This window comes from Cyrtonyx montezumae, unplaced genomic scaffold, assembly GCF_038088225.1.
Source record: "Cyrtonyx montezumae isolate F1298 unplaced genomic scaffold, pur_monq_1.0 scaffold_3, whole genome shotgun sequence".
Lineage (NCBI taxonomy): Eukaryota > Metazoa > Chordata > Aves > Galliformes > Odontophoridae > Cyrtonyx > Cyrtonyx montezumae.
In genome coordinates, this window is record NW_027072034.1 from 129,216,358 (window position 1) to 129,231,930 (window position 15,573).

Genomic DNA, 15,573 nt, shown 5'->3' on the forward strand with positions numbered 1-15,573 from the left:
TGTCCCTTTGCCTCCTGCTCCTTAGGTATTTATAGACATTTATCAGATCCCTTCTGAGTCTTCTCTCAAGGCTGAACAAACACGGGTCACACATCCTTTCCTCCTGAGAGGTGCTCCAGACCCTTTATCATCTTTGTGGCCCTCCTCCGGCCCTTTCCCAGGAAGTCTGGTAAAAGCGGCGGAAGGCATTTGAGGATAGGCTGAGGATACTAGGTTGTCTAGTGTGGAGAAGATATGATCCCAGAGCTCTGGAACAAGCTTCCTGGAGAGGTAGTTTATACTCCGTTCTTGTAAATGTTCAAGAGGTTTTGGGATAAAGCCATTAACAATATGTTTTAGCTTTTAGTTACTCCTGAAGTGGTCTGACAGTTCGACTCAAATGATTTTTGTAGATCCCTTCCAAATTAACTATTCTATTCTAGTCTAGCCTAGTTTAAATGAACCTAGTTTAGTCTATTATTTAGGAAGCATAGATTTGTAAGTGGCTTTTAATTAACTCGTGGCCATAGTAAAATGTAAAGCCACACTGAAAAGCATTGCACATGCCAAAGTGAGTGCATTATTTCTGGATGAACACTTCCCTGGATGAAGCTTAGGACTGTACTGTCAGTGTCTTTCACATAGTTGCTGGTATCCTTGAAGAGAGGGTGTTTGAATAGAGGCTGGGAAATGAATTGGATTTTTCAAGGAAGAGTGGGTACCATTTAGATACTTTAGTCATCATTAAACATATCTTGACCTGACAGAATCTATTTCTAGGAAGCCTTCACTGGATACTCTTTTTTTTTTTCAGCATGTACTAGTTATTAATATTTTTTTCATACTGTTTCAGAACAGTGATGAGGAAATAGACACTGAAAGAAGGCAGCAAAATTGTGTGGCACATAGCATGATTCTCAAGAGAACATCAGTTACTATAGCGTATGCGGCAGATTAGAAAGCGTGCAAGGGCTGAAAATTTGGATATTTGATAAAATGCTTTACACAGACAGAAAAGCTGCTGCACTTTTCTACCAGTATAGAATCATGGAATATTAAACTAGAATAGTAGTACAAGAACACAGGTTTTCCTGGTGTTCCTATGTTTCTGGATTAGCTGCTGGACGTTGTGTTCTGCTTCCCAGCTGGCAACTGATTTTTTTTTTGTGCATCTGGGCTTCTTGCTTTATCTCTCATGTTTCCCCGTGCATTTGCTCTAGAACAGAAATTTGCTTTGTGTACCAGATTCGTTTGGGAAGAGTCTGTCCTGTCTTTGCTATGCTTTGTTTTCCAAGGAAGTGGTGCCTATGGTAGTTAGAAAGAATGAGCATGTGTTAGGATTTGACATTAAAAGAGTGGAGGAATGTGTTCCAATTGTGTTTCAACAAGGTTTGTTTCCAGTCGACTGCTCTCTTGTCTTCTTATTGCATTATGTGAGCTCTTAGAGCTATTTGGGTCACTGTACAAAAGGCTTGTTATTTTTCCCATGATTTGAGCAACCTGTCATTTTTCGGTTACACTCAAACCCTTACCTTAAAGTGTGGTGCAAAATGTGTAGAGGCAGGTATAAAACACAAAATGAGCTCAGACGTGTCGTTTGTCAGAAGTGCTGCTTTGTCTATGGACAGATGTAATTGTCATAAAAATAGCAAGGGGGGACTAGGCGGAGTCTTGCTTCCCTGTTTATGGGCAGAGATCTGCCACAACATTATTTATGAGAAGAATTTATTGAGAAAAAGAATTAATCTTCAGTAGGGAAGTCATGCAGGAGAATCTTAATGGTTCATGGGGACACACTAAACTTCAGACTGGCAATATCATGTAACATAGTCAAGATACTTAATCCATATTCATATGTACATGTGAGAATCCCAAAAAGTCACTCAGTATGCCCTGAAATATATTTTAGATTATAGTATCTTTAAATGAATTTAATAATAGAAATTTAAGATTATTCACACTTTTTAAATACTTTTAATTTTGGACTCAAATGCTATTGATTCTACAGTTTTTTGGTTTGTTTAAATCTTAAAATGCTTAATTAATACTTGAAAAAATCAAGTTTTTGTTTTCTACATTTGAATTATTTTAGAAAACACTTCTTCATATCTTGTCATTTGTGCTGCTTGCCAGTGTTATGTTTCCATGACATCACTGTTAAAAACATGATGACAATAGGATTTTCAATTTAAAGCAAGACAGATGAAAAAGAAAATGAGTTGTAAACAAAAGAGAGAGTTAATCGTGGAATAATCATCTTTGGTCAACCGTATGACTTTAATTCACTGAAGTTAGTAAAAAAGCAATTTCAGTACTGAATGATCCTCCAGTACAAGTAGTGTAACTTGGTCATCTTAAATCTTATGAAACAGAGACTGCAATTACTCTTAGACAGTTTTGAAAAATAAGAAGAGAGATATTCATCTTAATCAGGTGTTCTTCAGCATGAGCTTGGTGAAGTCAGTTCAGGTACAAAGATAGGAGGCATGCAGTAAAAATAATAGTTCCAGGGAAAAATAATAGTTCCAATGTGAAACAATTAAATGAACTCATTAAAAATTCCCCCAAACTTTTGAAATTGAAATTGGAGCTAAGATCCATATTTGGCATCTTAGTATTTGATTTCATGGAACTCAACATGGGTTTAAGTGTTCACAAGGAGACTCACATTTGTTCTCATGCAGGATGACAGACAAATGCTATGGCTTTTGTTTTATGAGGAGAGTGAAATGGCTTGGAAAAAAACACTACATTAACATTCTTGGAAAGAACTGTCTTATTGCTTTCTTGTTGAAAAAAAAATACCACGTGACTTTCTGTACTAATGTATAAAAAAGGGAACATGGTGTTGATGTAGAAATATGACTAGAAGAGGCTTCCTGAGTCACGGAGCTGAGTGTTCTCAACCTGCCTGCTGGCAACATACCATTTAATCCACTGTATTTTTTGCCCTTGCTGTGTTTATTTGCTTTCTGTTTCCCTTCAGCCTTTGCTTTGCTCCACAAAGCAAGCTTTTTAAAATTCCTTTTGGGTTAGGGTTTTCATTTCTCTGATCATCATAGACTATCTCCCTGTGTTTTGCAGGTTCAGTTTTTCTTTCATAAATATAGTTGGCTAGAATTTTATATACCAAGCTGACTGATAGGAAAATGCATACTAATCCTTCAATATTTTTAATACACATATAATTTAGTCATTTGTAGGATTTGTCTTTTTAACAGCCAGCTCAAATCACCTTGATTCTGGTGTATTCTTGGTGATAACTAAACCACACTGTTTTTTATATGAGTTGTTTCAAATGATTGATTCTGAACTTGTAGCAGAAATGTCATTAATCTCTCATATCCCCTTCAGTATTACTTGCTGTTATCACACTGGGATCCACCTTTCAATTCTTGTAGTAATCCATAGAGTCACTGGCTTAATGTGTAAGTTCCAGAGTGACACTGTAGAAAATGCTTTACCTAAATCCAGACAAATTATATCTACTTCATTTCTTTGTCTAGGAAATCAGTTATCTTATCAAAAAAGCTGTCAAGTTAGTCTGACACAATCTACCCTGCTAACACTGCTACATTTTATCCCATATTCTATTTACTTCCCTGGCTTTAATTTGTCTTTTTCTTCAAAGCCTGTTCTACAGTCTTGCAAACTGAAGAGGTCAGACTAATAGGCTTAGGTTTGCCCAGATCATTTCTGTCCTCGCTTTTAAATATGAGCACTTCAGTTGGCATTCTCCACTAGTATTTGATGCTTTCTCTGCCTTCATAGATTTGGAGGCTTATCCCTGCCAGTGCAGTGGCCTTTATGAAATCACAGTAAACTTAGCAAATCAGGTTTCGGTGAGACATTCTGCTAAAAGCCTATTGAACTTTATCCTTTCTTTTTTATATAATTTAAACTTTTGATTAGTTAGTGTGATATGAATAAAGACTATTTAAATAACCATCTACAGAAGGATCACATGTAAGATACAAGCAAATACAACTGCTGTGATGATTAAGGGAATAGACAGTGCCCCCTACAACTTAAAGCCCCTTAAGCACAGGAACTGGGAGAGTTTCAAATGGCGCAATAACAGCAGAGGAAATGATATGAATTGGAGAATTGGAGCCTGAGGACCATTATATGCTGAGCACTTACATGTGAGAGCTTACTTCACATCAGTGGACATTAAAGCTGCTAGAATATTTTGGATGTTTGTTTTGTAAGATTTTATCTTAGGCACTTAAAAGCATAATGAATGGAATGTGAAGATGTAATGCAGGATTATTTCTGTTAACTTTATATGTCTTTCTGTTAATTTTATTCTTCTATTTTCATAAATACATAGAAGTACAGAATCTAACTCCGCAAAAATTTATGGAATTTTCTTCACATTTATTTTAGTAATTTGTCAGCATCAGTGTTCATCTGATGAGCTGGTCTTGACAAAATGACAAAGAAATGTAATATATATGCAGTTAAATATATCTGTATGCTGTCTAGGAGGACAGTGCGTTTCCTGTTTCCTCTTTCTTTGTTTTCTTTATTGCTTTCTGTTAGGAGTTGCATCTGAAAATTAATGAAGTTGAAAATTGCAATCAATTCTGTCTACAAAGAACTGGTGTTAATCTGGAAGCAAGGGAGATTAACACTGATAGCACTTTAGAGGGAAGGCCGTTCATCAGTGACATATGAGTTTTCAAGGTAATATCATCACAATCATACATACCCATTTGGAAGAAATTTTGCTTATAGTCTTTGTAAAACACAGGGCCTTTTGCTGAGAGGTGTTACACAGAAAGCTGGCTACAGCATTTTCTACCTTTGCCATCATAACCACCTGAGCTTATTAGATTTTGGAGACAATGATATTTATGTAAATTTAACATCCAAGAGCTATGCGATACTAAAGACAAATGTAACTACATTTATGTGCATCTGTCTCCTGTGTTCCAGCTACTGGAAAATATTATATATATATATATATATATATATATATATATATATATATATATATATATATAATTTCTTGTGTATTTTCCTATATTCCTTAACTTCTTACTTCTCAGACCTTTGAGATATTTTCCTTTCCTTATTTTCCTACAGTTTTCAGGCTGTATCTTCTTACAGAAACTGACTCTGTAAATAATTTTTCAAGAAAAGATTATGTACAACCATCTCTATTTGAGAAAGTATGTGCTTAAGTATCACTATATGCTTAAGACACACATTCAAATGAAAGATAAGTATGGATGTGTATGTTGTTCATATCCTTACATACTTTTGTCAAGAATGCACTTGTGTCAGTGTCTTAAGAATTAGCCCAGTAACCTTTCAATTTTTTTTTGTCAGAAAGCCTGAATTTTTTCAATATGATTCCACTTCTCTTCAGCTGAAAATAACAATGGCATTGTTACTGATATTGATCTGCCAGCAGTGCTTTAATTCTCTCTTAATATTACTCAATAGCACGGGTAGGCTTCTTAGTGATACTTATTCTGTTATTAAAGGATCCACACTGGTGAAAGACAACTTTTTGAAAAGAAACACCAATTTCACTTTGCATACAGAGAATTCCTGTCTGACTACTATGTAAAACTTGCATGCTTTACTAGGCTAAATGCCTCTTCTCTTTCTTTTCTTCCCCCCTAGATTTAATGCAGTAGTTTATGAGAATAGGACTGTATTTTTCCCCTGGCTTCATTTTGGAATCAGAATGCACTTTGTGTCTGTTACAGGCTGTGATGTATGAAGCAGAAAGAAGATTGATTTTCACAAGCTACCTTGTACCTGAAGTAATGAGAGTGGCAAATTACTTGTTCACTGAGCAAACATGACAGGAATGTCATAGAGGGAATTTATATATATGCAAACACACGGGGGTCACATCAGTGTTACTTTAACAAAGTGACCTTATCCACCACAGGGGCATTTTAAAATCTGCATTAGCTTACAGAGGAAAGGCTAAATAAAGCTGCAAAGACCTGCATTGCGTGGGATGATGAAACTAACACAGCTAATAAATAATGTAATATTCAACACAGCACAGAACATAATTTAAATGGCTGCATTATTTCTGTAGAAGAGACATCAGGTCAGAAGCAGTTTCTTCTTCTCATTTACTCATTTAGTGTTTCTCTGAAGAAGAAAATATTTTTTTTTTTTTTGTAAAAAGAAAAGTGAGAGAATTTGGGACTAATTTTCTGTCAAGTTTTTGTCTTGAGCACTTCATCAGGATTCAGTAAAGAAATAGGCTTACACTTCTCTTTATGAACACTTGCCTTCACAGGGTATACATATTTGCAGAAGACAAATGGATCTTACTGACACTAAAAGTTGCTACATATGTAAAACAGGAATGAATAAATTCTGAAAAGCTTCACAGGAGCTGATACTTGTAAAGGAGAGAAAGAAAAGGAGAAAGAGAGAAAATGGCTGTTACTCCCAGGAAATAGATGAGAATTTTATTTGTGTATGAGCTCTAAAGGGAAGAAAGAAAGCTATTATTTCCTTACTTTTTTTCCTTCCTCAACAATAAAGATTGCATGATGTTACACTTCACTTAAAATAGGAAAGCAGGGCAATTTAGCTCTGGCTGTACAATGTAAAGCTACTCCCATGTGATTCTCCTCTATTTCAGAAGCATTGGTAAGGTGGGCTGTTCTCACGCCCAGAAGCAAAGAAGGAAGAAAGCAGAAAGTCAAAAGTTTATGGAAGCTGCATTGCTGCAGTGGATATTGGAGATATATGTCTGCTCATGGCAGTTTTAGTGCAGCCAAGTAGTTGAGAGAGAGCTGACAGTGAAATGGAGCAGAGACAAGGAGAGCCTGCGTGTTCACAGTTTGCATCTGATGAACCATGGAGGCCAGGGAGAAGGGTTTCTGCTGACACAGTGGTCTGTGAAGGCTCTCTGCTGCATCAAATGTAGTTCCACTCTGAGAAAAAATCCAGCAATATTTTAGATACTTAAGTCATTCATTCATTGCTGAAACAACCTATCCTCGAGTCCGTGATCCGTGACCTGATAGCTCTCATGGATGACACGTCAGAGGAAAGGAATGTTCTGGAGCAAAAGTAGCAAATCCTTCGTATTTGTTCATTATCTTTGGGTGTTGGTGGAGAGCTGGTCACAGTACGATCATCTCACATTCAAGTTGCATTCATTTTGTTTTCAGTGTGTCCCTGGTAACTCAAAAAAAAAAAAAAAAAAAAAGAAGCTGTCTTTCTCCTTTCTTGCCTATAAGCACATTGAAAAATGAACTCAAACAAGGCAGCCTTTTAATTCTTTGTCTGAGTGAATGTGCTGAGAATTCACTGGGCTTATCTCCAATACTTTGGGGTTAGAGACTGAGGAAATGTTTGTTACACATAATGGTTGTATTTTATTTTATTTCTTTGTCGCAAAACTGGTTTTCAAATGTAAACATCTCCTACAGCATGGCTGTTCTTAGCTTTGATTGCCTTTGGCTTATGTTTGGGGGCTGTAAGGAGGGAGCAGAAGGAAACAGAAATAGAAAGAAATAGAAATGGAGAATATCTCACAGAGAAAACCATTTGGATTAACAGCTATAGTTTTGTCTGCGCAGCTCTGCATCACCTCTAGGAAAAGCAGACCTCATTTCAGACCTCATTTGTTCTATTTAACGCAGCCTGTTATGTTAGTGCAATAATGGTACAGTAATGGACTGAATTTTATTTCCTGAATCCACTTAGTTGACACAGAGCAGAGTTGCAGGGGCTAATAGTTGCATTTCAGAGATGAGGCCAAATGCTTTCTATTTCCATTGTCTTCTCAGTGCTACATCTTGGGTTGCTTTGCAAATCCACAAAAAGCAGCATCACATTTTCTAAGTCCGTGTGATAATGCATGCACTTGGGTCCTGACCAGATCTCATGGTCTCTCTTCGTTATCTGTTTGCCTGCTTTGCTGATGAGATCCCAATCCCTTGAGTTTCTTAGACTATGAACTCTTCCCTTTTTATTTCTGGGGTTGTAATGCTACAGTCTGGCTTCTGACAGTGTTGGGACACTTCAGCCATTCTCAGGGAGCAGTGTTTCATGCCTTCTCTGTGGTTATGCAGCTACACTGGCTGCTGCGAGTGGCCGATGAACACAACTCCAGCTCTAGGGATACACTGCCTACTCAGTTTGAAACTTAGCATTGTGTCCCAGCTTTTTCTAACTGCAGCTGCTGCATGTTATGGATGCTTTAACTGCTAAGAGACTTTTTCATACTTCTACTGATGGCCTTTGAACTATCAGTTCCCATCTGGAGCTGCTACTTACTCTGACTTTTCTTTTAATTGTGCCTGTTGTGGGACTACTATAACATAGTATATTTGTCCTTCTAATAGATAAACACCTTAAATAATGGCAAATAATTCAATAGTATTGTGGTACAGAAATAGTGTATTGGTTTTTTCAGGACTGGGAAATGTGGCAATGGTAGCGATCCCAGATCTGCTGCATCAAAGCTGAAACTTTCCTTTGCTTTGCAGAACAGCTTCTGCTATATTCAGTGGTTTACACCTTGTGGGGTGCTGGGCTGTGAGCAGAGGTTTGTACCCTCACTTTGCTGCCCTGAGGGGCTGCTGTTCCCACGCAGTTAGGTTAGTGTTCTCTCTTTGTTCCCACTGCTACTGCTTTTCCTTGTGCATTTTTCTGCTGTATGTTTGCAACAGCTGCTTTACAGTCTGGTTTGCTTAATGGTTTGAATCCCACAGGGTTTTATGTAAGGTTGGGTAGATGAAGAAGAAAAAATTCCTTTTAATGACTTGGTACCAGTAGCATTGGAGGTGCAGTAAGACACTCCAGGAGTGAAAGAGTTATTTCATATTCTTTTCTCAGTAATAGCTGTGGAAGAATGTATGCTTGAATGTGTATTCTTTTTATTATTATTATTATTATTTACAGTGACAAATAGTACATTTCCTTTTAGCACTGAGTGCCTCATAAATGTGAAGCTGATGATGAATATCTGGTTTATACTCTGAAGGCACTGGTGACCTCCATAGTGAATGTTAATCAATCAGGATTTCAGGGGAATATCCACCGTCCTGGATAAAGTCCTTGCTTATTCCTCACCTTTCTTGGTAAACATGATAGCAGAACTTCCAGCAAACACACTATAGATGTGTGATTTCTGTCAAAGGATGCTGATTTCTCTTTGCCCTGAATTCATAAAAGAGTTTGGTATGTACCTCAGTGGGTTGTGAATTTGAATTGCCATGTCTTGTTGCACACAGCCTGGTGTGGGATCTTAACAATGTTCAACAGTCTCCCAATGAGCCAGGTTGACAGCTTTGTGGGAAGTGGTCTGGTTATGAGTGTGGGAACCATGGGCTGGGTTGTGGAGTGTTGGAGCTTGCCTTGTCAGTGCGTATTGTTTTATTAGAAAGCAATTTGCTCTGAGGAAAGGAATTGCTTTGAAGAATTAAAAAGAAGTCTGGGACTTTGAACAGGTTGCTAATAATTCCGCGTTTCAGGAGTGGTCTGCTTTCCACGGAGCTTATGATTGCACAAGGTCGTGTTGTGCATGGATAGGGCAAAAGGGATATTCTCAAAATCTTCCAGGCATCTCATGAATATAATGGGAGAAAAATGTGAAAGCACACTGAAGCAATGCAGCTTTTTTTCTGGTCAGAAAGAGAAGGCAGCCTTGTTCCAGGCATTGTAAAATGGCAATAATTTTGTTCAAGTGACCAAATTTGTTGCTTTTCTAGTATAAATGAGGTGGAATAGGCATCATTGTCCTATTGACTTATCAGCAGAAACGTGACCATTGTGCTGAGTTGTTTCTTAGCCAGATCCCTGGGGTTCTTCTACAAAGAATGAGAATTGAGAGAAGGTTTCATTATTATATGTCTTGCCACTCTCTGCAGAGCTGTAATCCTTAAGCACTACAGCCTATGATCCTGAACATGTTTTTGTGGCAGTATTTTGTCTTTGAAGGAGGTTGCTGAGAAATAAGCTATGTTACCTTGTACTTGAACCACCACAGAACCTTACTGTTGCAATGAAAACATCACTGAGCAAGATGAGGGTAGATGTGTGCAATTTCCTTTGGTGCCGTAAATCAAATTTTTTCATTACCCTTTGGACAGATAGGAGAGAGACTAGAGAATCTGCCTGTCTGGGGCCATGTTTCCAACTACTCAAATCTTCCTTACAGGATTTCTCCCATGGATGGGTTTGTATATGTGCTGTAAATCTCTTTAAATCTGTTATGTCCTTATGACTCATGAGCAGAATCCAAAAAGAGTTGCAATCCCAAAAGCTAAAAAGTCCACTGCACATGACAGGCCCAAGGCACCAGAGGAACTGCTTTTGTTTAGCAAAACCTATTTCAGAGCTACCATTGCTTGGGCCTTAGTACAAAACTGGTGGAGGTTTTGAATTCTCCTGGTATTGACCAGGATGAAGGAATGATGACAAAACAGGGGAGATGTTATACTGATGCTGTATATAACTCTTTTAGAGATAAGCAGAATTTAGGACTTAAGAGATGTTAACTAGGCACATAATTTTTTAATTCTCCTTAATTTTAGAAATGTTTTGTAAAGAAGTATTACAAGAAGTAATTATTTTTGTGTATTTTTCTTTGCAGGATGAATAAAAGATACTTACAGAAAGCAACGAAAGGGAAGCTGCTAATAATAATATTTGTTGTAACGCTTTGGGGGAAATTAGCATCTGGGGCAAATCATCATAAAGGTAAGAAATTCTGTTTTATTATATTGTCATATCTCAGCCTTTAGTCAACAAATTCAGAAGTGTCTACTTTATAGGACCTTTTTTTTTTCTTCTCTAATAAGTATTTGTGTGTCGTATTGGTTCACAAATCAAAACCCAAGGGACTTTTATTAATTAAATAGTGGACTTTAAGTATTTCAGTTACATTTTCAGTAACCTCTAATTTTGGTATCTTCTTCTCGGTCCATTTCTAATCAGGGTGTAGTTTAAAAGGTGATGCAAGAAGATGGGCAAGTCAAGGAATCAAATTAAAGAAAAAATGCTTATGTTATAAAATCGTTATATTGAGTAGTTTCTGTATGTGCCTCTGATGAATTCCTGCAATGTACTTTGGAAACATTATGTTGCTATTGTGTACAGTTATGTATTAGTGCTAACTTCATGGATAATGTTTTCTGAGTGTGATTGTTTCTCCATTGCTCTCCAGTATTGTCTGTCTCCTATGCTTCATTTCTAATATGGGACCAAAAACTATACCAAAACTTTGACACTGTGAGTTTTTACTTCCTCCTAGTTGTTCCAGACCTTAAGAAGCAGACACACAAGGACAAGGAAAACTAGCTTTCCTTTTTTTTTTTTTTCTTTGTCCTTAAGAAATGGAAAAAGTTCTGTGGATCTACAATTTTGAAATCCACTTCTCATCTTCATATAGTGTCTGCTGGCTGTTTATTGTCTTATTAGAGATCAGTATACGCTCTAACAATTAGTGTAAAAAAAGAGTGAGATATAACCTTCCAAGAACGAAGGAATTAAACATGCGGAATGATTCTAATAAAACAAACAAGATAATCTGACTTCATTTTGTAACTTTCCTTCTGATAATAGAATTTTGTGAGCAAGTACTTTTATATATACGCTGTATAGTTTTATAGTTTATACATATGCTAGATAGTTTTCTGCTGTGTGGAGATAATTTTCTTCAAAATACTCACTGATTAAAGACTTCAGGACACAGAGGAACTTTCTGTAAAGTCTTCTGTGAATTTTGATTTAGGTGCAGTCTCGTATCAGACTTCCTGCGGGCCACCAAAGATGGGCATTGTGCCAGCCAGGAACCATGCTGACTCTCTTTGCTCAGCCTTTCTTCTCTCTCCAAACTAGAATGTGGATTTGTGTTCTGGCTTGCTAGAAAACAGTTTATTGGAAAACAGCCAAGATATCCTAGCATATATTCAGAAATCTTTTGTCTTCGATTATCTTTCTTTAGAAATCAAAAGGCCCATATCCAGATCATTTTTATTTTATCCACAAAAGGCTGATCAAGCTGTGTTTGCCTCTGTCCAGCTGAAACTTTATCAAAGCGTGTTTACCACTCTTTTTGAAAAAACTCATGAATGAAACCTGTCAGCAGGCACTTCCTGGGAAAAAAAAAAAAAAAATTGAATCCTGAGGACTATTTGGGAAAACAGTGCTTCAGAATTGAGAATCAAACAATCTCCAATCAGTTTTATCTTTTCAGATATATCCATACAAAGGAAAACTTAGAAGAGCCATACCATTTGTTATCTGGACAGTACTTGGTATTTTGAACCCTAGCTGTAGAATAAAAACAACTTGAAAAATATTAAACTTGTTCATGGAATCATAGAATCACCAAAGTTGGAACATACCTCAAAGGTCATCCATTCCACCTGTCCACCTACCACCAATGTAACCCCACTGAACCATGTCTTCTAGTACTACACCTACACATTTCTTGAAAACCTCCAGTGGCAGGGACTCAGCCACCTCCCTGGGCAGCCCATTCCAGTGCAGAGTACAAAGGGACAATCACTTCCTTGCTCCTTCTGGCTACACTGTTCCCGATACAAGCCAGGATGCCACTGTTCTTCCTGCCCATTTGGGCACATTGCTGACTCATGTTTAGCTGAGCATTGACCAACACCCCCAGGTCCATTTCTACCACACAGTCTTCCATGCACTCTGCGCCAAGCCTGTAACGTTGCAAGGGTTGTTGATACTGATTCCTGGGGAACGCCAGTCATGAACGGATGCCAGCTGGATGTTTTTAGGTAAAAAACATATTAACATGAGCCCCCTCCCCCCCTCCCCTCCATTTCTTGTGAAGTCAGCTTTTAGAGAATTCTGTACATTTCAACAAGTTGAAAAAAAGCTTTGTTTCTTCTTTAAGTTAGAACTTGTCATATAACTTGTTATTTAACAAACTATATGAAACAGAGAACCATAAAAAGAAGAAACATGACTTGTGTGTTTAATTTAGAAAAGCAACTATTATACATGTCCAGATTATTTTAAAAGGGAAAAAAATATTCAGGAGGATTTTGTCATAGATGTAGTAGATTTCCAAAGCAGCTGCACTCAACTTATATAGGGGCTATTTTTATTTAAAAATAAAGATAGGCAATTCAATTACCCCTGCCAAGGAAACCAGTAGTTTAACTTGCATTCTGCCAAAAACATTCTTCCCCCTACTCGAATAGCAGAAAAGGAACTAAAGTGCACTCAGGGAGAACTTGGCACTACTCACCTTCACCAAAAGTGTCCAAATACTGAGAGAAGTGTGAGTTTCTTCAGTGATAATTATCCCTAGCATCATTAATCTTCATTTATAGAAGTCCTTACTAACATATTGACGTGACAAACCCTAATGACTTCGAAGGAGCCCCTACAGTTTCACAGATCAATAATCTACATTTTAAAAAATCTTTACTTTCCTCTATTGATTTAGTCATATTATGCATCAGTTGCACCAGCTCTTAAACCCATATATTTTTCTGAAGGCTATTGTCAAAAAAAGAGAAAGAAAAAGAAGGAAAGATCATCAACGTGTGAAAAATTGTTTAATGAGCATTCTGCTCTCCAGACAGACTTCAGCAGTGATACAAACATCTGATTCTGACAAGCCATCTGTAGACTTGTTGCGTTTATTTCAGTGATATAGCACAAACAAGAAATTCCAGGTCAGCAGCAAGAGAAGGAAGGCTTCAAGCAGGAGATAGGTAACCAGGCCATAAGGCCCAGTTGAGGCTGCAACCACCAAAGCTGTCACCTGGGATTTCAGATTACAGCTTTTTGTTGTCAGGTAATTAAGTAGCAAGTCATACCTTCCTTCCCTTGGGAAGATTGGTTTGAAGATACTTCTGTTCCCTTGTTGTCTTGGCTGATTGTTTAAGGTTCATCAGTCTGGAAGGAAAGACTGGGATCTGAAAGAAGTATGCCCTCATGGTGCTTAAAAGAAAACACCGTTTTATCTTCAGAAAAGAAGAAGGAACTCAACTTTTTCCTTTTTATTTCACTGGGAACTCATACTATGAAGATGTATGTCTTACCTAGCAAGTGTGACTATGAATCAGCTTGCAGTACCTTATATGCTTGTACTGCAGTAGCTATGTATGAGAAGACAAGTAAAGCGTGGAATGTCAGTATCCAAAAGGATGTTGTCAGTATTTTAAGTCTTAAAACTGATATGCTTTCAGGGTGACCAGAATATTTTTACTTCAAGAAATCCATAAGAGTTTTATATTATGAGACTGGTCATGATCCTCCTACTCATTTCTTGCCCTTGGAAAGCAAATAAACCTGTGCAAACATACCGTCTTCGCTGACAGATGTGTCAGGGAGCCATCAGTTCAGCACCACTGCCTCCTTGCTCTTTCTGTCATAGGGAACATTAATTTATTTGTTGACCATTGAATCTTAACCTGTTTTAAAGATTTCAAGTATAGGACAGGACCTTTTGAGAAGAAAATATAGCAGTGCGTCCCTTACAAGCACTCTTTCATAAACAAGAAGCAAAATTGTGACACAGTTTCTACCTTTAAACAAAACTCTCTCAGAATTTTGATTTATTTGAGTTTTCCATAATGAATTTATTTTTTTTTACATTGATAACAGAATAAAATTGTGTGAACAAATTAAGGATGCTTTTCAGTCTGAGCCTACTTGTCCAAATTACAAAAAATATAATAAATTTATTTCTCCAGGCAAAATTAACTTGCTCCAGCAGAGGTGACCTGTGGGCACTGCCACCTCTGCTGAAATGAACCTCCCACCACTTCACTGTGCTCACAACCACTCTTTGGTCTCAATAAGTTCAGCAAGTGGTAATGAATGAAATAGGTGCAATTATTACCTTTGCTTCACACATGCTTCAGTGTCAGATGCCATTCTATCTGACTGCCCCACTGTTGCCATCTGTCACATGGCCACAAGTAACATAATATTGGTGGGAAGGTTCAACCTCTGCTGCCATACTACAAACATCCACCTCTGGTGTTGTGGGACAACATAATAAAACAGGAGGCATCATTTATGAGCAGCTCTCATATATACTGTAGTTAATGTATGTAAGTAACAAAAATTATTTTAACTTCTAAAATTCTGATTAAAACACTGGAAAAAAAAAAGAGCAACAGAAACATAAACCTCGTGGGATATTTGACCTTGCATCAGTCTGGATCTATGGCAGTGGTTGCAATTCTTAGTCTGAATCTGCTTGTGAGAGGTTTTTGATAGTAAACTGTTCACAAAGCTACATACTGCCAGAAAGTCATGGCACAAAGTGTGATTGTGAAATTGGGGGATACTCTTCTCTGGTAAGATATAGAGATTATAAAAGTCTAGTAGATAGACATGATGAACTTTTTGAGTTGAGTGTCTGATGGCAACTGTGTGTTCCATCTGAAAAAATGTAGTTTATGTATTTGTGTTGATGGAAAATGGAATTACAAACATAACAATGATTTTATTCTCAAATTCCCTTAGCAAAACAAAAGGCATGGCAATGTATTTTTTACTATTCACGGGACTGTGTTTGGACAGTGCATCAAAATGCAAAAATTATTTGCCATCACTTGAGTTAGCACTGCACTGTGCTCTCTTGGTGCCCTGGTTTCA

General features: G+C 37.3%; 1 protein-coding gene across 4 annotated transcripts in view; it reads left to right on the forward strand.

Annotated features, from left to right (window-relative positions):
- TAFA2 (TAFA chemokine like family member 2) overlaps window positions 1-15,573 on the forward strand; it is a 182,230-nt gene that overhangs the window by 116,192 nt on the left and 50,465 nt on the right. For all 4 annotated transcript variants that reach the window (XR_010622577.1, XM_065743370.1, XM_065743371.1 and 1 more), the window contains exon 2: window positions 10,571-10,677. Coding sequence is in view for 3 of the 4 variants with exons in the window: in XM_065743370.1 (XP_065599442.1) it covers window positions 10,572-10,677 (106 nt within the window). In the remaining variant the exon portion in view is untranslated. The remainder of the gene's footprint in view (window positions 1-10,570; window positions 10,678-15,573) is intronic.